Source organism: Catharus ustulatus, chromosome 1 (genome assembly GCF_009819885.2).
Source record: "Catharus ustulatus isolate bCatUst1 chromosome 1, bCatUst1.pri.v2, whole genome shotgun sequence".
Classification (NCBI taxonomy): Eukaryota; Metazoa; Chordata; class Aves; order Passeriformes; family Turdidae; genus Catharus; species Catharus ustulatus.
In genome coordinates this window covers 2094196-2119519 of record NC_046221.1, presented here as the reverse complement: position 1 = coordinate 2119519, position 25324 = coordinate 2094196, and the positions used below count along the sequence as shown (strand labels likewise).

At 49.2% G+C, this 25324-nt stretch overlaps 1 protein-coding gene across 1 annotated transcript in view; it reads right to left on the bottom strand.

Moving 5' to 3' along the window:
* Window positions 1-1919: 1919 nt before the first annotated feature.
* Window positions 1920-25324, bottom strand: part of WNT3A (Wnt family member 3A) — an 84969-nt gene continuing 61564 nt past the window's right edge. Inside the window, 3 exon segments of the mRNA XM_033068002.1 lie at window positions 1920-2569; window positions 2571-2894; window positions 5557-5822. Of these exon segments, the coding sequence (XP_032923893.1) occupies window positions 2414-2569; window positions 2571-2894; window positions 5557-5822 (746 nt within the window). The 3' untranslated portion in view covers window positions 1920-2413.

Genomic DNA, 25324 nt, shown 5'->3' with positions numbered 1-25324 from the left:
TGCCTTCCACCCCACACGTGGCTTTCTGGAGCATTTGCTTTCTTGACAGGATTGTGTTTGAATGTTGCTTATAGGTGCAATCTCCCCCTGCAGTGGCTTCCTTCTCTATTTCCCATGATTAAGTTTTCCTTTCCTCCTGCCCTATGAAAATCAGTCATTAATTGATCTTTATTTAAGTTCTCAGTGATCTACTGCCTTCCCCACTCGCTGTGTGGCCATCAGTGGGGTGCAGTGTTTACACAGACAGATATCACAGATTGATTTTCTCCCCATATTTTTCTTTGCTTCTCTTGATCTCCTCTCTCCTTCTGTTCTCATTTCATTGCAGTTATTTTTTTTTTCTCTTTGCAAAGCACTGATAGAAGTGCCTCCATCAATAAGCAAATCTTGGTTGTGCCCCTGGGCACAGCCCTGAGACAAATGGGTGATGCATAAACTGCACCAGCCTAGGAGTAGTCCCAGGAGACGCCTGTGACTCAGAGCCAACCCTCAGAGGCATCATTTCCTCCTGTTTTCTCTCTGATGGGATTAAGCTCTGTTTGTTCCCTTCTTCTTCTGCATGCTCCCTCCTTTGGTTCCTGGGAAAAGGCTGACACGAGGAGAGGAGCACTCTGATTTCTCTACAAAGATTTCCAGGAGTGAGCCAACCTGCAGCCATGATGACATTGCCATGAAATGGGAACTAACTCATGCCCTGCTTCCCTTCCTGTGCTGAAGAGACAGAATAAACACCAATCCATTGTCCTTGTTCCAGGATAGCAACCCAAAAGCAGGGGTAGAGCAAAGAGGGCACAGGGCAAGTGCATCTGGGGCTAAAACCAGCTGTGACTCCATGCTTGGTTCCCCCTCATCTATCCCAGGAATAACCCAAGCAGGGTTCAGTGCTGTAAATACCAAGGTGATTGGCTTGAGTTTGTGCCTGATACCCTGAAGGAAGTCCTGATGCCCACGGAGGAGCTGTGATCCTGGTCTGGAATTGGAAGCAGAGCAACATGCAAAGATGGGGAGCCAGGGTTGAGCAGCAGAGATGGGCCAGCCCTGCAAAGCTGGGATTTGGCTCTGTGTCCAAACTTACCCAAACTCTGGGCTGGTTCAGACTCTGGGGTTCTGTCCATTTTAATCTGTGCCACTTTTATAGGTGGGAATGGCTGTAGGAATTAGGTGTGGGACGAGGTTTGGCGTGGGGCTGAGGCTGCTCCAGCTTGTGGGGTGTGGTGGTGGCGGTGGGTGGGTTCATCCTTGTGTAAATTAATGGGTGACAAAGAGTCCTTCAGATCCATGTTCCCAACAGACCTGTGGGCTCAGGCTGCTGCAAGCACCCAGAAAGCCTGCATCAGGTGCAGAGAGTGGATGAACTAAGTGCACTTTCCACTGCTGGAGACAGAACTCCCCAATGAGGAGGAAGGGTGAATGCTTTGCCTTCCCATCCTGTCCCTGGGGTGCTGAGGAGATGGGTGTCTGTGCTCAGGAGGTGAGTGTCCAGCCCCAGGACTCCCTGCACGGCAAGTTTCCGAGGAGGACTCGCTGTCTGAGCCACATCTCAGCCTGGAGAGCTGGAGCAGCATTCCCAGAATGTGGGGCTGTGTCCTTCTCAGTGCACACAGAGCCTCTTCACTTCACACACGAGACACTGAACTTTTCCGTACTGTGCACATCACCAGCAGGGCATTTGCAGGAAGCCATCAGCAGTTTTCTCTCTTTCTTTCCCTCCTTCTTCTCCCTCCTTCCCTTTCTACAGATGTCACGGAATCCTGTGTCAAATCTGACAGAAGCTACTGTGCTAAAAAGTTCACATCAAGAGCTTGCCCCACTCTCCAGCTCTGATAGATGTTTGTAGACTTCTCTGGTTCCAAGCAAAAGCAAAGAAGTAGTCATGTTCTTTATTTTAAAAAATCCTTAATTTAGCTGCTTTTATTTCTTTGCTGCTCATATTACACAGTCTGGCCATTTGGGTTGCAGAGAGATCTCTCAGAAAGCTCAGTGCTGCTGCTCAGCACAGCCTCTGCCTGGCTGAGGGAAAAGGAGATGCTTAGGAAGATGCAAGTCTTTCAAAGGACACTTAATCACACGAGTCACTTCAGGTGGGTGAGAGCAGAGCAAATCCATGCTTTTGCTAATGCTCTTCTTTCCAGCTGGTGGAAAAAGCTGCTCTCCTGCCGGAGGCATTCGGCGTCGGGGCAGAACTTGAGTGACTGCCAGATGTACCTCGGGATAGCCCAGAAGTCATTAGACCTATTCTATCCAACCAGTTTTAGCCTTTTTACTTATTTATTTTATTTTATTTTTTTGTCCAGTTTTTATTCTTTTAATATCAAAACAGTAGACTTCTCTCACGTCTGCAACCTCAAGAGGAAGTAGGCTCGAAAAATTCCATTTCTCCACTCGGAGCCCGGCGAAGGGTTTTTTGCCTGCTTTATTTGCACGTGTGGACGTCGTAGACTCGTATGCACTCCTGGCAGCGGACGTAGCAGCACCAGTGGAAGATACAGTGGCACTTCTCTTTCCTTTTCTCAGTCCTCGTGTTGTGGCCCCGCCCGCAGCACAGGAGGTCGCAGCCGTCGATGCCGTGCTGAGGTGACGTTGCAGATCCTGTCGCGGGTCCCGAAGGAGCCTGTCTCGGGGTTGGGCTCGCAAAAGTTGGGAGAGTTCTCGTAGTAAACCAGGTCTTTCTCAGTGGGGGCCTTGAAGAAGTTGTATTTGGGCCGGAGGGTCTCCACCCAGCCGCGGGATTCGCGGTGCTTCTCCACCACCATTTCCGACGCGCTGTCGTACTTGTCCTTGAGGTAGTCGCCGATGACCCTGAAGTCTGGCTGGGACCACCAGCAGGTCTTCACTTCACAGCTGCCCGAGAGCCCGTGGCACTTGCACTTGAGGTGCATGAGCTCAATGATGGACTGCAAAAGAGAAGAAAGGCAAAGGAGGAGGAGCACGTTAATCTGTAATTAAAACACGACATTCTGCTGCTTAGCCATGATTTTCCAAGGAATTAGCAATGTTTACATCAATATATATTTATACTCCTGTGAACACAAATCCTCTTATCCCCCAGCCAATGCCCTGCTCTCTGCTGGGTCTAAGCCATAAAATTTCCTGTATTTCACTATTTTCAGTGACTGGTTCTGATTCCCAATCTCAGATTCGAAGGATTTACCAGAAACTTCCACCAAGGAAATTTCTGAGCTTATGAACTTCTGTCTTATCAATGTTCGTGTTCACCTAGGAAAAGAATTCAAACACATCTGGGCACAGAAGCAAAGAGAACACAAAGCTACTCAAAAAATGTCTTCATAAATGAAAAATGCAGCTTTTCTGCTGGAAATAAAAGGAAAATGAAATGTCCTAACTATCTAGAACAGAACTCCATCCTTTACACGTTTTGTGTTTAATTAAACAAGGTTTAAGCCTTGCTATAGCTAATTTTGAAACTGAAATGGAATTTATTTTTATTTTAAAGCCAGGGTTATGATTTTTCCAAAATAATTTCAAAGGGGAAAAAATATAAGAGCCCAACTTTTGATTTGAAAGGCTCAGGCATTCAACACAAAACACTTTCCCAGGACAAATGGGAGGATGATTATTGATCCCAGAAGTTGCCTACTTGTTTTTACCTCTTATAAAACTGAGTTTAAATAACCAAATACTCTGAGGTGGGAGACAGCCTTATGCAACAGCTTGATAATCTGCATTTTCGGAGCGATCAGCAAATTTCTGGGTACGTGAACAGGCGAGTGCCAGCCTGAGCCAAGAGATTTGCCATGAATCAGCACCTTGGTGCTCACCAGGTGCTTTCCTGTGTTATTTACGAGTGCCACCCGCCACACAGCAGGTTGTAATTAGCCATGAGAGAGAACCACAGCAGGTTTAGTTCATATAATCACACTGAACTTCATCAAAACTCCTGTCAGAGCAGGAGGGTTGGAGTTCCTATGGGAATTAATATGAAATATAGCCCGTGGTCGGGTTTAGCTGGAAGCACTGAGTGTGGAGGGCTGGAAGAGCTGTCCTATGGGTGCTGGCACGGTGAGAATGGAAAACACCAGTGCTTCCCAAAACAGAGGGATTTCAGGTCATGGTGGGGCATCTGCTCTCTAATCTCTGACACCTGTAGAGCGTCCTAGAAGAACACAGAGTCAAGGAGTTTTACTCAGAGTAAAAACACCTCTGCAGGCCTGTGATCACAGGGATGTTCATTCATTTTTTTTTCCACTTTAAAGCAAATTCTCACTTTAAAGCAAATCCCTCCTTTCCACTCCACACAGCTTCTCCCCAGCCCTCTTTTTCCCAGTACAGAACTGCCACCAGCACTGCCCCATCCCTGGGGGTACCTGGGACAATTAAGGCCGAGCTGGAGGAAACCACATTATTGCTTGTGGTTGTCTCCACTGCAGACAGTTTTGGTTTCTGGTGGTATTTCCCTTTCAAAAGTTGTGTTCCAACAGCTCTGCTGCGGGGTGAGGTGGGATAACACCACTGGGAATTCACAGGATCCACTTCAGGAGCTCTCAAGAAACCCCAGCCTGCCCAGGTGTCCCAGCACAGCAACTGTGGTGGCTTTGCCACAGCTCACTGCACAATGTCCTCCTGGATGTGTGCAAAATCTGCTGCTGAGGGGACAAGACCACATTAACCTCCTCTCTGTTATCTCAGAGAAGTTGTGGCATAATCTCTGCTAGAAGGGCTTTGTGGTTCAGTTCTACAGATTGTTTCCCACAAATTACATTCTTTCTGGCATTATGGGCTATTCTTGAGATTAAAAAAAAATAAGAAATTTCCCTCCTTTTGGGATTATTCCACCTAGGGAAAAAAAATTGTGTATAAGGCAGATTTTGTACTTTCTTTTCGCCAACATATTTTGTTCCAGGATTGCTTGAAGTAAAAACAGCTTTAGGGCATGATCCAAGTTTAATCAGGAGTCATATTGCCTCTAATTTTGTTTAAATATTTCCTGGGCAATAGCACAGGGCTGGGAAGATGGGTTGTGGGAAAAGCTCTCCTGCTGCTCTCCTCCCTCAAGGCTGCAGAGAAGGGGGATGGACAATTGCACCCAAACTTCAGGTGCCCCACACTCATGGAAGGGAACAGGCACAGTTAGGATGTTATTAGCTGGGTTAATAACTCTAATCATGGAATCACAGAATGATTTAGGTTGGAAGGGACTTAAAAATCAGAGTAAAAATCAGCTCCAAGCACTCTGGGATGGGCAGGGACACCTTCCACCATCCCAGGCTGCTCCAGCCCTGTCCAACCTGGGCCTTGGATCCATCCAGGAATGGGGCATCCACAACTTCTGGGGGAAGCTATCCTCATGAGCTGGGATGAAATCCCACCCTAAACCTGCCAGAATCCATTCCTCTAGAAGAGATCTGGACAGCAGATCCAAGGCAGGCGTTTTACATCTGTGTGGGTGAATTTATGAGAGCTTCCACAGATCAAGCACAGCTATTACCATTTTGTGACACACATTTGCCCAGATTTTGATCTTTTGAGCCCCTTAACTCCCTCCCACCATCAGGCAAGCAAACAACAACAGGAGAGGTGACTCTCAGGTGTCCTTACGGTCCTTCCAGCTTCGTTGTTGTGCCGGTTCATGGCCGAGCGAGCGTCGGGCCGGTTCTCCCGGGCGTCCGCGAACTCCCGGGACACCATGCTGCCAAATTCCACGTCCTCACTGCAGCCCCCCCACTTCCAGCCCTCGCCAGGAGAGCCCTTGTGGCGCGTGTCACAGCCGCAGATGGTGGCCGAGCCCTCGGCGCAGGACCTGGTGACGGCGAAGGCGACGCCGGCGGAGGCGATGGCGTGGACGAAGGCTGACTCGCGGGTGGCTGTGGAGAGAGAAGGCAGCGAGTAAGGGCCACTGAAGGATGGGTTTGATCAGCCCTTCTCTGGAGGGCATGGCGGGAGGCCAGCAAAGCCTCCTCTTCCCTGTGGTCTGGCTTGGAGCTGCTCCAAGGACGTTTTATTTTGCGAGGAAATGAGCTCCTGTGCGGACTTGATTCAAGGCTACTGAGGTCAGCCAAAAAAGTTCTGACTGGGGTCATCCTCAGGTCTTTGGGTAGGGCCAGGGCACCAGGGAAAGCTGTGCAATCCTGAATTGCAGGGGGCACATGGAATATTCTGAATGGTGCTGTGCAGTCAATGCATCACAGAGCCAGTCCCTGAACTGTGGGCATTGCTTCAGACACACAGAATTTGGGTATGCACCCAAAAAAATGGAAAATGCAGCTCTGCACTTTAATGACAGCCTATGCTGGTGGGACCAGCTCCAGGTAAAGCTCCTCTTCCTTGTCAGGGAGAGGTGCTGGTGGCTGGAAGGCAGGAAAATGCCAGGACGGTCACATCCTCAATCCTCAGGATGGAAACCAAACCCTCCATCTGTCCACACCCTCCATCCCTTTGTCCCCAAGGCTGTTCCTCTTTCTGTCACAGTACTCAAAGTGCACCTTGAACCTGCCCCAAGTTTTTCTCACTTTCCTAATCAAGGTCCCTGCCAACGGGACTGGAAATGAGCTTTTCTTTCGTGCCCATTGCCACAGACTGAGGTGGGATCAGCCTGAAGATGTCCTGATTAAGGACTGAGGAGTTTTAGTGTTTGTGGAGAACTTCCATCACAGCCTTCCATCCCAGGGATGTGTCCAGGGAAAGCTTTCCTGGATTCCAGTGCTTTTTCCACACTGTGCCAAAAATGAAAACCAAAATTTAAAACTGCTTTTCAAGTGAGGAATACCCCAAGATACCAATTGTTATTTCCCTTTCTCCTTGAAGTTTTGATTTCTTCACTCACAAGAAATGACCCTGCAGTTCAACACCACACCTCAGAAAACAGCACTGCTTTTTGGCTGCAGTAAAATGGGGTTTTTACCGTGAACAGGGCTGTTCTCAAACCCATGAGGCAATTCTAAGCAGGCAAAATAATTCTGATAACTGGCCTCCCATAACCTCCTGTACAATTCCCTACTCACCTCACACTTACAGACCAGTTATCATTGAAATTGTGTTGTTTCTGACACTTCTCAAATGATTCCACTGGGTTATTAAAATATGAATGGACCCATAAAGGCACAAGGTCACATTTTCAGCTGATGTACCTTCACCAAAGCTCTACTGAGCTTTGTATCAGCTGACTGCTCAGAAACCACTCAAACCTTCCCTGCACCATATTTTGCTGATCTGAGCTTTCCCTGGGCATTTTGGCTTAATCTTTGCCCTTCCAGATGCTTCCAGGCTTTACTAATGTGAGGAGAGTTTAATGCACCAAGCCAAAAACTCAACACGTTATTTGGGGAGCAATCACAACGGGGGAGCAGTCCTGGCTGGGTTGAAGGCTTGAGCAAGAGCTCCAGCTTTGCTTTGGGAAGGCAACCAAAGACAACAATATGCAAATCCCATCATGTGCATGAACTTACAGGCTGAAGGGATGAGCAATGTCCTGGAACATGCTTGTCAGGGCACTTGGGGAGGTTATTAAGTCACTGAGGGCAACAACCAAAAGAAAAAAAATAAATAAAAATGCAGGAACCCTCAGGTCCCCAGTGTGATTTTGAAAAGCCCTTGTTCAGCATCTGTCCAGCCTGGAGGATCCCAGCACCCTGCAAACGATGACCATGCAGTTCTTGAGTGTGAAAGCTCAGCTGTGAGCATGAACAGGAGAGTCCTGTTCAAACAGGGCTGGGGACTCTGCATCTTGTGCTTGCCTAAGTCCAGGTGGGATCCAGAAACAAATTCTGGGGGTGAAGAGCTTCATATGAGACCTCCAAGGACATTTTTGACCAACCCTGGAGTCTGTGAAAAATAAAAGTTGGTGGGGTAGGTGCCATTACAATCTGGGAGGGAGGTGGAAAGGTGGGAGTGTCTGGCCAGAGAAATGCTGACACACCTCTCACATCCCCCCAGTGTGTCCCAACTACTCCTAAAACCTTCCCATAAAATCACAGAATGGATTGGAAGGTCCTTAAAGGTCATGTAGTTCCAACATTCCCAGTTTTTTTTCTGCTCAGGGCTGCTTCCACCCCATTCTCCACCCAGCAGAACACAGTTTGTCACCAACAAACAGTGCCAGCCCAGCACCAGCCCCAAAAAACACCACAGCATCTCCTAGAGTGCCACCATAGAGACAATTCCTGACCTCCCAGGTGCTCCATCCAGCACATCCAGGTATCTCCAATTTAGAGACAAGGATGATGTGCTTTTTTAGTCAGCTCTCATCTCCTGGGAATCACCCTTTCCTCTGCTCAGGAGAGGTCTGATCCAGGCCTTTGGTTTATTGGGGTGCAAACTGATGTTTGCAAACCTCATGGAGACCCCCTGTGCCTTGCCAAGCTTGGACCAAAAGGAAAATGGTGTTTGTGCAGGGAAACTTCTCCTGGGTGGGTGTGGGAGGGGGTGGCCTTGGCTTGGGAGCCCAGTTGGTGATCCCAGCTTGGATTCAGCAGCAGCTCAGTCCAGCACAGAGCATTCCCTGTGCATTCCCCTCACTAAAAGAAAGGGCTGGAGCATGTCCAGGGAAGGGAACAGAGCTGGGAAAGGGGCTGGAGAATTCCTGAGGGAGCTGGGAAAGGGGCTCAGCCTGGAGAAAAGGGGCTCAGGGGGCACCTGACAGCAGGGGACAGCCAGGGATGTTCAGTTCTGCTCCAGGGAACAGGGACAGCGGAGAGGGAACAGCCTCAAATTGTGTCTAGGTTTGGATATTGGGGAAATTTGGATATTTGGGTTTGATATTAGAGAAAATTTCTTCACTGAAAGGGTTGCCAGGCACTGGCACAGCTGCACAGGGCAGTGCTGGAGTCAGCTGGAGGGATTTAAAGGGATTTGGCACTTAACATGAGATACCAATGGATGTGGCAGTGCTGGGTTCACGTTTGGGCTCAGTGACCTCGTTGTCTCTGCAATCCCCTCCAAAAATTAAATCCTCACTGCTTTAGTTCTGCACGTGAAGCTTCCCACGAGGAGTGGAAGCAATTCTGGAGACTCCAAAATGCTTTGGAGAAGACTGTCAGTGCTGGGCACGACACTCAGCTGAGAGAGATACCCAGGGTCAAGCAACAAAAATGCACTTCCAGAAGCCTCTAAATTATAAAACTAAACCGAATCGTCGGTCTTTTCCGATCTGAAGGATTCTACAATCCAGGGATCTTCAGGCAGCACAGCCTGGAGAATTCTGTGTTTGCCAGAACAAGCAGTTCCAGGCAGATTTGGACTCCAAACCCTAAATCTCAGCTCCATCACCTAAACTCCGCACAGTTTTTAGGCGCTGTCGAAAGCCAGGAGGGTTCTGATGGGATTTGCTTTAAGAAGCACCAATTACATCGAGCTCTTCTCTTCCCAGAAAGCGCTCGGTGCCTTTTACAGCCCGGGCAGGACGTAATCACTCCCCTGCTTTTGAAATGCAGCCACCACTTAAGAGCACACAACAGGAAGCAAATCGCCTTGTATCTGATCGTAACTACCTGGGGAATGCAGGCGGGCAGGGCAAAGCAGCTGGGATCTGCCCCCGGGGCACTGAGCAGCTCTGTCTCCTGAGAAAGTCGCGGCCGATCTCTTAATGACTCCACGGGAATTAGGGCACTGGGTTTAACATCTCCTACCCCTAAGTTAAGGCAGCGGGTTCAATATTGACGCAGATGGAGCGGTGCCATGGTGTGAATCACGTCCTGCCACCTCCCCGAGCCATGGCACTGTCCTGCCTTTCTCTGAGCATCCCTGACCCTGCTGGCACTATCCAGCCTTTCCCTGAGCATCCCTGACCGTGCCAGCACTGTCCTGCCTTTCTCTGAGCATCCCTGACACTGCTGGTTCTGTCCTTTCTGCTCCGAGCATCCCTGATCCTGCTGGCTCTGTCCTGCTTTTCTCTGAGTATCACTGACCGTGCTGGCACTGTCCTGCCTTTCTCTGAGCATCCCTGACCCTGCTGGCTCTGTCCTTCCTTCCCTGAGCATCCCTGACCCTGTTCCTGCCTTTCCCTGAGCATCCCTGACCCTGTTCCTGCCTTTCTCTGAGCATCCCTGACCCTGCCTGCTCTGTCCTTCCTTCCCTGAGCATCCCTGACCCTGCTGGCTCTGTCCTGCCTTTCCCTGAGCATCCCTGACCCTGCTGGCACTGTCTTTTCTTCCCTGAGCATCCCTGACCCTGCTGGCACTGTCCTGCCTTTCTCTGAGCATCCCTGACCCTGCCTGCTCTGTCCTTCCTTCCCTGAGCATCCCTGACCCTGTTCCTGCCTTTCTCTGAGCATCCCTGACCCTGCTGGCTCTGTCCTTTATCCTCTGAGCATCCCTGACCCTGTTCCTGCCTTTCCCTGAGCATCCCTGACCCTGCCTGCTCTGTCCTTTCTCCTCTGAGCATCCCTGACCCTGTTCCTGCCTTTTTCTAGGCATCCCTGACCCTGCCAGCACTGTCCTTCCTTCCCTGAGCATCCCTGACCCTGTTCCTGCCATTCCCTGAGCATCCCTGACCCTGCCGGCACTGTCCTTCCTTCCCTGAGCATCCCTGACCGTGTTCCTGCCTTTCTCTGAGCATCCCTGACCCTGCTGACTCTGTCCTTCCTTCCCTGAGCATCCCTGACCCTGTTCCTGCCTTTCCCTGAGCCTCCCTGACCCTGTTCCTTCCTTCCCTGAGCATCCCTGACCCTGTTCCTTCCTTCCCTGAGCATCCCTGACCCTGCTGGTTCTGTCCTTCCTTCCCTGAGCATCCCTGACCCTGCTGGCACTGTCCTGCCTTTCCCTGAGCATCCCTGACCCTGCCTGCTCTGTCCTTTCTCTGAGCATCCCTGACCCTGCCGCATCTCCCCGGAGGCGCTGCGGCTGCAGGAATGGAGAAGGAGCGCATGGAGATGGAGATAAGCAGAAGGAAAGCATGCACTTGTAATGGAAATGAGGGGTTATTAAGGTGCCATATAAAAATGCAAGAGATTTAGCGGAGATAGCAGGGAAGTGCCGCGTATTTGTCAGGTCGCCTCATTCCTCGCTGGGTGGTTCTGGGTGGTAGCAGCTGTTAGGGCTTGAAGAAAGCTTCTGGGAAGTCACCTGGCAGGAGGAGGTGAACAGGGACCGATATCTCACGGGGATGTTGACTTCAGAGCATTTAAACCTCTTTCTTTTGGTCACCGAAGCTCGGGGTCCAGCTCGTTGAATTCCTGCCTGCTCCCGAGTTTCCCTGCAGGGCTCTGAGGTTTGGATGTCTGGCGCTTCTCCACAATTCCCTTTCCGTTCTAGGGGCACTGAATATCAGTGAAAAAGTGCCTTTAGGGGTGTCTCCTAAAGCAGGGGTCTCCAGGGCACTGATCCCTTCTGGAAAGGGTTTTCCTAAGAAGCCCAGACTGAAATCTGAGAAACTGAATATCCTGTGCAGAACCTTTCTGACCACTTGTCCCAGCACCAAACCCATCTTGAGATGCAAAAACCCTTGGCTGAGTGGTTTAATTTTGATAATCCAGAGGCCTGAGGATGATGTGATGTAAGAATTGCTGTCCTGCTGTGACAGGGCTGTTTTGTGTGACTTTGGGCAAATCCTTTGTCACTGTGTGCTTCTGCTCCCTTATCTGCACTCCCGAGGACAATCCTGCTTATCTCCCCTGGAGTCTGCAATGCTAAATTCAGTGATGTCTTCAGGATTGTAGGCAGAAGGAATTGCAGCCCGGCAGAGGGTTCTCAGATTGGGATGAGGAAGGTAAATGAATAACTGCATAAATATCTCAGCTGTCCAAGACCTGAAAACTGCTCTCGTGTGTTCTTCTGCCCAGACAGTGACTTATTTTCCCTGAATCTTTCCCTGAATGACGAAATTGTTAACCTCAGGTCAATTATAATCCATTAATCATAATTAAATGATTAATACCAGCTAGGTATCCCAGATATGTGGCAAGATGCACCATGGTGATGTAGTAGGATGAATATAATGGTTCATTTTGCTCTGAAAATCCCTTTTTACCACATCTGTACTGAAACACTGAGCCCTGCTGTCCCCATTCCTGACACTCTCAATCTTCCCTTTCTGAAACATTTATTTGGAGTGAAATACTGACTTAGTGTATTTTTTTTGGGTTGGATAATGTATAAACAACATAGAGAAGAATAGAACTGTCCCAGATAATGAAGGAAAGAATTCCCAGCCATGTCTGCTCTTGAGGAGAGGATCCTGCTCCCTGTTCCATGATTGGAAAGACATTGGGAAGGTGTGGCTGTGAGCTCTGAATTTGTGACACCACAAACTTCTGGAGGGTCCTTGGGAGAGGCATTTTGCTATAAATGGAGTGAAACAGAGGAAATGGTTTATCTGTTTAGCAGGACTGTGGGGAGGAGTCGTGCTGGCTTCCCTGAGCTTCGTTTTTCAAAGCTAAAACTCTGCAAAAGCTACTGGAGACACCCATCTTTGAGGAGTGGAAGGTGCAAAGGCTTTCCAACATTTCTCTGCTAGGGCAGACTCCCTAAGAACATGAGGGAGTGTGAGGAAGGGTTTCAATTCCCTCCTTGGCTCCAGGGGATACAAACCCACAGCTGTCAGTTAGGATTTGCACAACAGTTGACACCACACTGACTCTGGATTAAAAGGGGAAAAAACCCGACCAAATAAATGAAATAAACCCTAAGAACTAAGAAATAAAGCTGGGACCAACCTGATGTGTGTGGCATTTGGAGCAGCACAGCCCAGCCTTTTACACTGGGGGTCTGTCCTAGCTCAGCTGTCCCTGGTTCCTCTGTCCTTCCTGCACCTGTGGCATCAGGAGCATTGCAAGGTGCTGTCCAGTGGAAAAGGGTGGTGAGGAATCTTGAAGGGCTCTGGAAGCCCAGCCTTCGAGGTGAGCTGAATTTGGGTTTTGGCTGCAGAGCAAAGATCACCACCCAGCTGCTCTCAGCACTCTGTGCTCTCCTGCTTGAATCCACCAAGGGAAACACCTTCCCTGGATGCGGGGGCAGAGCTGTGCCATTCCCTGCTGGTCACCCACGAACATTTCCATGAGGATAAACCAGAAGGGCTTGAAAGAAAGCTCACACTGCATCACTTTGGATGGAAAAGAAGGATCCCAGAAAAGATTAATGACAAATGAGCTGCTGGTTTGTTGAGTAGCTGGTGGCTCCTGGGAGAAGGAGTTTCTCCAGGCTCTGGCTGCCCTGCAGGCACAGCTGCTTTCTGAGCAGCAGGAGTGAAATCCAGCGGGACTGGTGAGTCAGAGCTCCCAGGATTTGCAAAAGCACATGGAGGCATCACTGCTGGCTTATACCAACACAAATGGCATTGCCTGCTGGCGCTGGAATCCACGTGCAGGAGGAGCAGGGCAGCCCAGCCTGGCCCAGATTCCAGCAGAGGATGCTCCAGCCCCTCAGCACAGCTGGGCTCTGCTAAACTTGGTTTTAAACTTGCTAGACCCTGAAAGTCAAAAAGTGAGAGCTCAGGATATGGGGATGGTGTCCCCCACCTCACAATGCTCTTTGGGGGCTGAGGAGAAAGCTGGGGGAGACTTCTCAGTAGCCTGTTGGACTAAAATAGGGGTTTTAAACTAAAAAGGTGTGGATCCAGACACAAGGAAGTAATTTTTTATGATAGAGGTGGTGAAGCACTGGAACAGGCTGTCCAAAGAGGTGGTGGATGCTCCATCCCTGGAAGTAGCCAGGGTGAAATTAAGTGGGGATTTGAGCAACCTGATCTGTTGGAAAGGGGAGTTGGACTCACTCACTGCAGGGGAGTTGGACTTGATGAACCTTAAAGGTCTCTTCCAACCTAAACCATCCTAAGAAATGAAGGTTCACATTTTCACAGGACATATTTCTCCCCAGTGAAATGAGTGGGGCAAAAAAAAGTTAAAAACTTTTTTTTTTTTTTTCTTTTGAATGATCACCAAGAAGAAAATCATTTGCCAATCAGAACTATTAAATATTGGCCGAGCACCAGGGGAAGGCAGAGAACAGGGAACTCCTTGGCACACCCTGCCTGACAGATCCATCCACAGTGCTGGAGGGGAACAAGAATTGTTCCCATCACAGGGAGGGAGGAGGAGGAGGAGGAGGATGATCACAGAGGTGTCACGGCTGCTGGGACCCTGGCAGTGCTCGAGGGGAAAATACTGGGAACGTTGGAAACCAAATATTGGCCAAGGCAGGTGAGCTTCAGCTCCCCACATTCCCCTGGGATGTGGCAAGAGAGGATTCCATCTCAGATAAAACAACAGAAGGGTTTTACACAAATCTGGCTCAGCCTCCAGCCTCCCTCTGGAGAGGTCCCTGTTTCCAGGGCTTTTCCCATTTCCCTTGACCCATCCTCACCATCTGATCTCCTGCAGCACCTCTGACCTGGCACCTTCTCAATTCCCCCTTTACTCCCTAAAAGTGGGTCCTTGTCCCACCCTTGGCTTTCCACCCTCTAGGATGGAAGCTGTGGCCTTGGATGTGCTCCTACAAAAGGAGAGGACAAGTCAGGCTCTGGTGGGAGGGAGGCTCATTCCACAGAGCACATTCCCAAATTCTGCAGTGGGAGCAGCGTAATTCCTGGTTTGTTGGGAAATACTTTCCTAAGTGACAGCTTAAGGAGGAGATCCCGAGATTCTGAGATGTTTAAAGCTTTTGTTTCGTCCTTGGTCACTCCAAACCACCACATGCCCTGACCCCAGAGCTCTGCTCGACCCCAGCAGCACCAGCCAGGAGCCCTTGTGGTTACTGGTGATGCTGCTGCTGGGATCAGTTTATCCATGGGGCCTTCCAGGAGAACCTGGAGCTGCCTCTGGGCTGAGTTGTGGTCACCTCACTGCAAAGGGCTGGCACTAGAGGACCTTTCAATCTTCCTTCCAACCCAAACTATTCCATTATTCTGTGACATGGAGACTTTCCAACCAGCTCCCCATCTGGTTATTACAGGTTTGGCAGCAGCTGCAGCAGGTTCCAGGGCAGCTCTGCCTTGCACTGAGGTGTGCCCAGGGTTATATAAATCCTTATCCCCTTATCCTGAATACCTTGATTACTTGGGAACCTTTGGACAAGATCAGAGCCTAAATGGGATCCTGTGGATTCTGAAGGATCACAAATTGCATTTCTCAGAGATCACTTTGTCAGACTGCTATCAGAAAATTATAGAATCACAATGGTTTGGATGGAAAGGGACAACTTCCACCACCCCAGGTTACTCAGAGCCCCACCCAGCCCAGCCTTGAACATTTCCAGGGGTGGGAAATCCACAATTCCAGTCTCTACACAGCTCTGCAGACTGGCCTGAATGACCTGGAGTCACTCACCAGCGAAACCCAAGCTCCTGCTGCCCTTGCCTTGTACCTGGAATGGGATGAGGGTGTCTCAGCACCCTCAGCACAGCAGGTGATGCCAAGCAGGAGCTGCCCCATGGCTCTGTGTGACACCACAGCCTGTCCCCTTCTCCACAGAGAGCCCTGGCAGCTCCGTGCCCAGCTGGTTCTGCACAGGTTCTCATCAAAATCCAGCTCCAGGGTTTGCTGGGCTTTTTTAACCACTTAAAAATCAGGCCCCTAAATGCAAAGACTTATGCAAAATGCATAATAACAAGAAGTTAACCACACTTTTGCATATCTTAAAGGAAAGGTTAGGTTTGGGTTCCATCTGTGTTTTGAACGGAGTTCTGATTGAGTTCTTGTTTCCTCTGAACCAGCTGTGCTAGTGTCAACACATCCCTGGGAAGATGAAAGGCCCTAAAAAGACATTTGATCAGATTAGCTGTGATTCAGCTCATTGGAGGGAAATTATTAAATGGGCAATTCCTGCCAGGGAACATGAAGGCGATACAGATAAGAGGGAATGTTGGATTGAAGGAGTTTGTAAAATCCTGAAGGCCAAGTTTCCCCAAAGCATCTGAATGATGGGGTCTTTTCTCATTCTTTTTATTTTTCTTCTCACTTTCTCTCTGCTGTTTGCTCGTGGTTATCATTGCACTGGAGCACAGCAGAGCTGCAGCCTCCAGCATTGTGCTGCTCAAACCTCCAAACCTTTGTGGCACTTCCAAACCTTTCAGGCTGCACCTGAAACAGGCAGAGCCAGATTGCCAGAGCCAGGGCAGGCTGCAAGCCTTGAGCCCTGGGAGCAGGGCCAGTGCTCCTGCTGCCCTCTGAGCCCCTGTGAGCCTGAGCCAGGCTGGGCTGAAGGCTGGAATGCTCTCGTTAATTAGGGACTGTCAAAACAACCCCAGGTGATGTCACAGGTAAGCAGACCCCCAAGACAGGCGATTCAGCAGGATGGGCTGGTATCAGTAACGAGTCTGATACCGCAGAGCAAACATTCCCTTATCTCTGTGCCTATCAGCCTATCTCTGCTGATCGAATCATTACCGTGTGTATCTCCCTACCTGCCCTTAATGCTTTATCTGCCTTTCTGCTGGCTTGGTCATGTGTGAAACACTCGGGTGGTGTCTGATCCCCCGTTCCCTCCATCCCATCAGTCCTTGTCCTGAATATTCCAATATCCCATGGAGCAGCATGGTTCCCTGGATCTGCCCTGAATTACCCCAATCCCTCATCTCCCCAACATCCCTGGGAGGCTCTGGACAAAGGGAAGCTGTGTGATTAGCAGAGATGCTCATTGTGGCAGGACTGAGCCCTTCATGAAAGGGGAAGGTGGGAAAGGAGAGGGGTGAAATTCTCCAGGTTGAAGGATCATGGAGGTCCCTCCTGGCCTTGAGGAAAAAAAAAAATTTAAAAAGGCAAGAAAAAGAAGGCAAGCCCCCAAAACTATGCAAAACAGCCCCAACGGTCAGTAGGATACAGGGAAGCAAAAAAACTGAAAAAAAAAAAAAAAAAAGGAATATAATTGTATTCTGTTATCAGAAGCAACATGGTCGAACAAAAGGATCGCCTTCGCCCACCTGAGAATGGAATGTGAGGCTCCATTTCGCTGCTCTGATCGCATTTGACAGCCCCCCTCGAGACTGCCTGGTTGGTATGGCAAATCGTCCTTATTACCTGCTGGGGGGAATGAATCCCCCTTTGTGCTGCCACTGTCACGCTGCATTAGGTTGACAATGGCCCCAGATATTTTATATGAAATTTGCCCTCACTTGTGATTAGCCAGCACCAACTAAGTCATAGCAACCTAGAACTATGCATTGGCCGGGCCCCGTTGTCGGCCGAAAGGGAAATCCCTATTCAAATGGTTTAATAAAACAATCTAAAGGGCGTGTGAATCGTGAAAAGCATTTTCACTTTTCTCTTTAGCTTAATCTCATGGTCGCTGGGATATTGTGCTCCGAGCAGACCCCAGCAGGGTGTGGGCTAAGGTCCCCCATCAACTTCTTTTACAGCCTCCTTTTCTGCGAGTTAATGATATACCGGTGTGATTGCCTCCCGCAGCAAGAAGAAACACGCATTTGATGAAAAGGATGGACCTCCTAACACATCCTAAATGGCAACAATTTCTCATCCAGAGGTCACAGGTCATAACCTGGATTTTGAATCACCACCCAGATCTTTTTTGAAAGCGCTGCTAAAGCTGGGGGGTTCGGTGAGTTTTACACACAGACACACTCACACACACACAGGCACGGCGTTATCTCCAGAGGTTCCTGCTCTGCTTGAGTCCTGAGCTCAGTGCTTGGAAACAATTGGATTTTTTTTCCCTGGTTTGGGGCTACAGTGTGCTGCTTTTCATATCCTCCCAGCCCTGGGGAGAGGTGGCCAATGCAGAGATGTGCAGCTCCTGAGGAACTCAGCAGCACCTGGGGTACAAGCAACACCCTGGCCTGAATCACCCCAAATTTGTCACAATCCCAGCTCCAAAATCACCTCCAACAAGGCTCCAAGGTCTAAAACTCTCCCCAAATTTTTCACACTCCTATCCCCAAAATCACCTTCAGCAAGGCTCCAAGGTCTCAAAATTCTCCCCAAATTTGTCACACTCCTGTCCCCAAAATCACCTCCAGCAAGGCTCCAAGGTCTCAAAATTCTCCCCAAATTTGTCACACTCCCAGCTCCAAAATCACCTCCAGCAAGGCTCCAAGGTCTCAAAATTTCCCCCATTTTGTCACATTCCTAGCCCCGAAATTACCTTCAGCAAGGCTCCAAGGTCTAAAACTCTCCCAAATTTGTCACACTCCCAGCCCCAAAATCACCTCCAGCAAGGCTCCAAGGTCTAAAATCTCTCCCCATTTTGTCACACTCCCATCCCCAAAATCACCTCCAGCAAGGCTCCAAGGTCTCAAAACTCTCCCCAAATTTGTCACACTCCTATCCCCAAAATCACCTCCAGCAAGGCTCCGAGGTCTAAAACTCTCCCCACTTTGTCACATTCCTATCCCCAAAATCACCTCCAGCAAGGCTCCAAGGTCTAAAACTCTTCCCAAATTTGTCACACTCCTGTCCCCAAAATCACCTTCAGCAAGGCTCCAAGGTCTCAAAATTCTCCCCAAATTTGTCACACTCCTATCCCCAAAATCACCTCCAGCAAGGCTCCAAGGTCTCAAAACTCTCCCCATTTTGTCACACTCCTATCCCCAAAATCACCTCCAGCAAGGCTCCAAGGTCTCAAATCTCTCCCCAAATTTGTCACACTCCTATCCCCAAAATCACCTCCAGCAAGGCTCCAAGGTCCCAAAACTCTCCCCACTCTTTTCAAGGTGTGGAAAAGCTCCCCCAGTGCTGACCCCTTGACACCCACACAGGGGTGAGAGGCAGCCAAGGAGATCTGGCAGATTTTTGGGAGGAGGGAGAAGGACACACAGGGGCTGGGAGGAAGCAGGGTCCTGCAAGGCTGCTGCTCATCCCAGCACTCACCTGAGCACAGGAGAGCTTTGCCTCTGCAAGACCAGGCTGGAAATCCCCAGGGGAACAAGCTCCCTCATGAACTTCCCAAACAGCACAAACCAAAGGTGAAGGAAGGGGAAAGCAGCACAGGAACCTGCTCAGTTTTCCCCTCTTTTCCTTCCTCCTGATTCCCCTCTCAAAGCCTTAAGCCAGGTGGGGCGTTCATCTCCTGCTTGAACATCAAGGTTCTCCCTCCAGGTTTTCCCAGCAAAGCTCAGCAGGAGGAATGGGGCTGCAAAATCCACATTAACCTCTCCTAAAAGCTGCTCCCATGAGCTGTGGTGTGTTTCCACTGCAGCCCCCCACATAATTGCAAGCTATGTGGGGCAAGGAATGGTTCTGTTATTAAGTGCTTGTACACTATTTAGCACAATGGGGCCCTGATCTCTGCTTGGGGCCTCAGAGTCTACTGTAATACAAATAATTAACCATAATAGAGCTGGGAAAATATCTTAATAAAACCATGGAATCAATTTGAGGCAATTAGGCAATTTTTCAGCTTGCAGAAGTTTTTGCTTTGCAGGCTCCATTTGGGGAAGGGAGGGGGTCTGGGTGCTGGAGGAGCTGCTCAGCTCCCTGCAGCAGGCTTGGGCAATCTGTGTTTTGGGGTTTTTTTTGGTTTTTTTTTTTGTTTTGTTTTTTTGGGGTTTTTTGGGGGGTTTTTTGGGGTTTTTTGGTTTTTTGTTTGTTTGGTTTTGGGTTTTTGTTGGGTTTTTTTGGGTTTTTTTTGTTTTGTTTTTGTTTTGGTTTTGGGGTTTTTTTGGTTTTTTTTTATTTTCTGTGGGTTTCTGTTTCACCCCGTTGGGGAAGCAAAAAAAATTTGGTGTAGCTCCCACAGCATAGAAGCCACTTTTTATAAATAGCTGGTGAGAGGAAGCATGGTTTGGAGGCTGGCTCTGTGGTTCCTAAGGGAGAAGGGGCTCAGTCCTACAAAAAATGACTTTCAAACAGCTCCTCTACCCCTGCTGCCCACCTGTGAGATGAAGAACCATCACTATCTTCCCACTTTCTAATCCCAAACAATGCTGGGGAGTTTCAGATCTATTTAGACACCAAGGAATAAGGAAAAGGCAAAGCCCCAGACACTGGCTGGATGGTTTAGAAGCAATTTAAAGTCAGCAGATAAGCTGTGGATGACAGAAATTCTGATTACAGTTGGAGCTGTGTAGAAATTTCAAGCAGAACAGGGAGCTGAATGCACTGAGCACTTGTGTGAAATGTCTCCAGTGGGAGTGAGGACACTGCTGGGGCAGTTCCTGAGGATGGGAAAACCCCACAAACTCAGCTCCAGCTCCCTTTCCAGGAGGAAACAGCTCCACCTTCCATGGACACATCTCCTGGCCAGGATTAACACTCAGAACTTTGTCATGCATGGATTTTTATGGACCTTATGACATTTATCAGAGACCCATGGAATCACAGAGTGGTTTGGGTTGGAAGGGACATCAAAGATCTGGTTTCAACCCCCCTGCCATGGGCAGGGACATTTTCCACTATCCCAGATTGCTCCAACCCCATCCAGCCTGGCCTTGGACATTTCCAGGGATCCAGGGGCAGCCACAGCTGCTCTGGGCACCCTGTGCCAGGGCCTCTCCACCCTCCCAGCCAGGAATTCCTTCCCAAAATCCCATCTAACCCTTCCCTCTCCACCTTGAACCATCCCCCTTATCCTATCAGGGCTTGTCTTTCACCCCTCTTCTGAGGCATTCCCTTAAATCTTTCAATCCTAAGAAGACACAGTCAAAACAATCAGAACAGAAAAAGTGGAAAAAATAAATTTCCTCCTTACATTGTTCTGCATTGCTGAGAAAAGTCTCTGAGCTGGTGATCAGCCTGGTGCTGGTCCCAGATGTGGAGAAATGAGTCCTAGTGCTTAAAAAGTGAAGGGAATTGTCCTGACCACAATTTCAAAGTGGGCCTGCATCATGTCCTGATCACATTTCATCTCAGCCACCCTGAGGAGCCAGCCTGCCATCGTGCTGGGCTGAAAATGGCTTTGGTTGGGTTTGGGAAGTTGAATAAAAGCCAGAAGTGAATACATGGCATGGGGACCTGCTGGGAATGTGGCACACCCTGAATAAAACAAGCTCCTTGTGTTCTTGGTGAACATAAGACCACAGAAATGTGATTTGTGGAAATTCTCTGTTGGCTTCACTGTCAAATCAGAGACAGAGGTTAAATAATATTAATAATAACAGCACTAAAATAGCCACAACTTGTATCTGCTTGTGATTTAGAAAAGTGAAGCTCTCACCTTGCCCTCACCAATGTGAGTGACCTCAAAAAAACCCCAAAAATCAAATAACCTGCTGCAGAAGCAGAGGATACCAAACACCTGCAATAATTTTCTTCATCAGTCATCATTTGTATTCACAAGACAAACCAATTCCACTCATCTGATGCTTCCTTTCTTTCACCCAGGTTTCTGAAGCTCAGATAATGACCCCCTTTAATCAGAGATGCTCAGCCCTCACCTCCCCAAATCCTCTCTCTGGAGATGATCTCTCCCAGCTCATGGATTTTGCCCTCCCAGGCAAGGAAAGCAATGAGGACCCAGAATGGGAATAAACCCTGGGCTGGGATTGAGTCTGAAGGGAGCAGGGCTGGGAGAGGATGGGGAGAGCAGGGAGGAGCTCTGGGTTTCCATCCAGCTTCCCTCCCTGTCTCTGGGCTCACCCATTTAAAGCCAGATGATCCTTTGTGCCCCCTTCCCTTGCTCAGGCTGTGTCATTTCAGTGCATGTTCTTCTTTTCTTTCACATTGTGAGGGTTTTCCAGAGCTTTGCCAAGCTGCAAACCCACACTCCCAACTCTGACTTCTCATTCCTGCTGCTGCCAGTTCACCAAATGCCTGCTTGCTCTTATATCAACCCTGAGGACTGGACATGATTTCATTCCTGATTTGACATCTGATGTTGTCACAGGTTCCTGAGGAACTCTCTTGGTGGGAACAGCTCATAGAAAATCCAGAATATTAACTTGGAGAGCAGGAGAAGTGATGACCTGCTCTGCTTGCACTGATTTTTGGTGACTTTTGTGGGAGGAAAAGGCACTTGTTGAGCTGCTGGAGGAACCCAGCACCTCGAGGATTTACTGCCAGTGCACATTGCTTTCATCCCTGCCTGTCTTAGAGCAACAAAATCAAAGCTCTGCATCCCGAGGCCCCTTGGGATGGGAATTGCTGAAGATTCCTCTCTTGCTGTTAAATGTGAGCTCCCTTGGTGGCAACACTGCTGCTGCCCTGTGTGATGAGTGGGGGATAGATGACATGTGAAGTGCAAAAAAAATGGGAAAAAAAAGAACAACCGAGCAGCCTTCGGAAATGTCTATGCAAATCAGGTACTGAATAAATTGAGGAAGTAAAAATATATATTTTGGCCATCAGCAGAAAAGCACGTGGCCTGATTCTCCTCTTGGCCTGGTGTAAATCAGAGTAATTTATATCTAATTCAGTGGAAGTGGCAGAAAAGTTAAGCCGGTTTAATTAGGGGTGCATCTTGGTATGAAGATACTTTCTTTTTTTTGTTTATTACACACTTTTGATTTTGCACTAATACCTGGATAGACTGGCAGGCTCAGCCCATGTTCCAGAACACTTAAAAATCCCAGATTTTACTGGGACCTGGCACCTCCACTGTGCCTGAGCCATCCCTGACAGATGTTTGTCCTGCTCTCCCAAACCTCCCATCTCAGAGCTCCCATCTCAGGGCCATCCCTGCTCTGCTCTCCCCTTTCTCTGCCCTTCCCAAACCCTGGAGCTGGGGCAGAACTTGTCAGATAAACCAGGGAGGGCTGGGGGTGAAGGGAAGGGGAGAAGGGAGCTCTGCAGTTGTGCAGCAGAGCTCAGCTCCCTGCACTCCCTGGGTTATTCCTGCTGAGCAAGGGAGCCCTGCATTTCTAATTCCACTGGGAACCTCGCCTTTCTCCTGGCCTTTTTGAAAATATGTTCCCTCTCCACGCTGGCTCCCATCTCTGATGCTAATTTCCCTTCCCTCTCAGCATCTCTCACATGTGCCCTGCTGTAGCACACAGTCCCTGACTGAATCATCCCTTTGCTTCTGCATGACTAACACCCCTGCTATTTGTCTAACTATTTCCACTGAGGTGCATTTAATATGTAAAAAGTTAATTAAAGCCTTATTCATAAAAAAATATCTGGGCCAATTTAATATTTTTTTTATAAACACCTCAAGGTGATGTTTCAATTAGGGACTAAATGCCAGAACACTGTCAGATTCACCCCCTCCTCCCCCACCACCTCCTCATCGCTAATCAAAGCATCAAGTTTTGATATTGTAAAGGAAAAGCCACTAAAACCACAACAATATTCAGAGGAATTCGCTGTGCAGGTGCAGAGATCAATCCTGAGAAGTTCCAGCTCTTGGAGGAACCATGGAAGTGACTGAGGAGAAGCCAGCTCCATGCCACAGATCCCAAGTGGATCTGGGATTGCAGAACCTGCTGGATCTTCCTCATCAGTTTGGTCCAGCAAGCTCTGACCATGCAAAGGGCTCACATCCACTGTGACATCCAAAGGTTTGGAATTGGGATTTGTGCTGGCACCACAGGGCTGCTGGTGGTTCCAGGCTGGAAATGCATCCAACCAAGGGATGCTTCTCCCAGGTCAGCTGGGAGGAGTGAAAATTCTGGGTTGTAAATTAAATGTTCCAAACAGTCTTGTTAGTGGGCATCATTCAGGAGTTCAGGGGGTATACTGGTATTTTTTGGAATCCCAGAATGATGGAGTGGTTTGGGCTGGAGAGGAACTGGAAATCATCCAGTTTGGGTTTGGGGACTGCTCCTTCCATGTGACACTCAGCGTTTTATTGGTCTTGTTTTGGCATAGCAGATTTTGAGATTTCCCAGAATCAGAAATCTGGAATGGTTTGGATTGGAAGGGACATCAAAGAGTGTCCAATTCCAGCTCCCTGCCATGGCAGGGACACCTCCCACTGTCCCAGGGTGATCCAAACTGTCCAACCTGGCCTTGGGCACTGCCAGGGATCCAGGGACAGCCAGAGCTTCTCTGAGCATCCTGTGCCAGGGCTGCACACCCTCCCAGGGAAGAATTTCCCCCCAAAATCCCATCTCCCTCTCTTCCCCTTCAGCTAAAGCCTGTGAATGTCCCATCCCCTGCAGGTGCCCCTAGAGCCAGATGGCAAAGCCACCTACAGAATTCTCCTGATGTCAGGAAGTTCTTCACTCAGAGGGTGCTCAGTTCCCTGCACAGGGTGCCCAGGAGAATCTGGGGAGGTTCCATCCCTGGAAATGTCCAAGGCCAGGTTGGACAGGGCTTAGAGCACCCTGGGATGGTGGAAGGTGTCCCTGCCATGGCAGGGAGCTGGAAGTGGATAATATTTAGGGTCCCTTCCAATCCAAACTATCCCAGGGGTCTGGTTTTGGGAAATCTCAAAATCTGCTATGCCAAAAACAAGAGCAATGAAAATGCTGTGTGACCCATGGAAGGAACAACCCCCAAACCCTCCAGCTAAGGGCGGGTCAGGAAATTCATTCTGGAGATCCCCAGGCTCATTTCACCCAAATCTTCATTTGGGGAATTGTTATGGGGTCATTGCAAAGGCTATGCCTTCAGAGGGAGTCCTGCACTGGGTGATTTCCCTGCAGGGAGCCTTGCAGGGCACACAGGAGCTGCCAAAAAATGCTGAAATGGGAGCTGGAAATCTTAGGAGGGGATTAGAACAGATGAGTCCTCATTTCTCTTTCCAGAGCAACAGCAGAGATAAATCAGGCTGCTCCTTTGGAGGGTGTTACAGGAGGATTTCCTGGAGGTGGATCCCCTCAGTGGGGTTTTATTGTGCTGGCAGTGGGGCGGGAAGGAATGGATTAAACAGATGGCAAAGGGATGTGGGGCTGACAATGGAGCTGGGCTGGGCAGGGTGCAAAGCTCCTCGTGGGTGGAGGAAATCAGGGTTGGCTCCTGGCTTGTTCCTGGAGGTGAGAATTACCCCTCAGAAATTCAGCCATGGAGGTGTGCAGGAGGCACAGGTTGGGTCACCCACACTGCCCAGTCCTGTCCTGCAGCAGAACAATTCCAGTGCTGGTAAGAAATGTTATATCCCACCATAAATCACTCCTAGCTCCCACCATCCTCCTGGATTTCTTGAATATACACAATTTTTTGTGCTGTTTCCTGGGAATTTTGGGATGTTTTGCTTTTTGTTCTGTTTTGGTGCTTTGGGCATCACCACGAACTTTGGTGCTGATTTTGGGGATGGGTGGAAGCCTACAGAGAGTTCAGGAGCTGAGAGCTCAGCAGAGCAAAGCAGAGAGAGATCTGGGTGAGGATCTGCAGGGATTGTTTGAATTTCAGGGCCTGACTTTGCCTTTATTTCAATGCTGAGTGCAACACACAGCCTGTGAGGCTCAGACCCTCTTGAGTAAACACATTTTTTAACCCAAGAAATAAAATGCCCACAATCTGCAGATCCCCACGGTCTCACAGAGCTGCTTGGAGGTCAAGCACTGAGATGAAGAGCTCCCAGATGGTGACTTTTACACAAGGAAGACAAACCTTTCACCCAAGCTGGTTAACCTCAGTTGGGTTACACCAGTTTTGATGGCAGGGCAG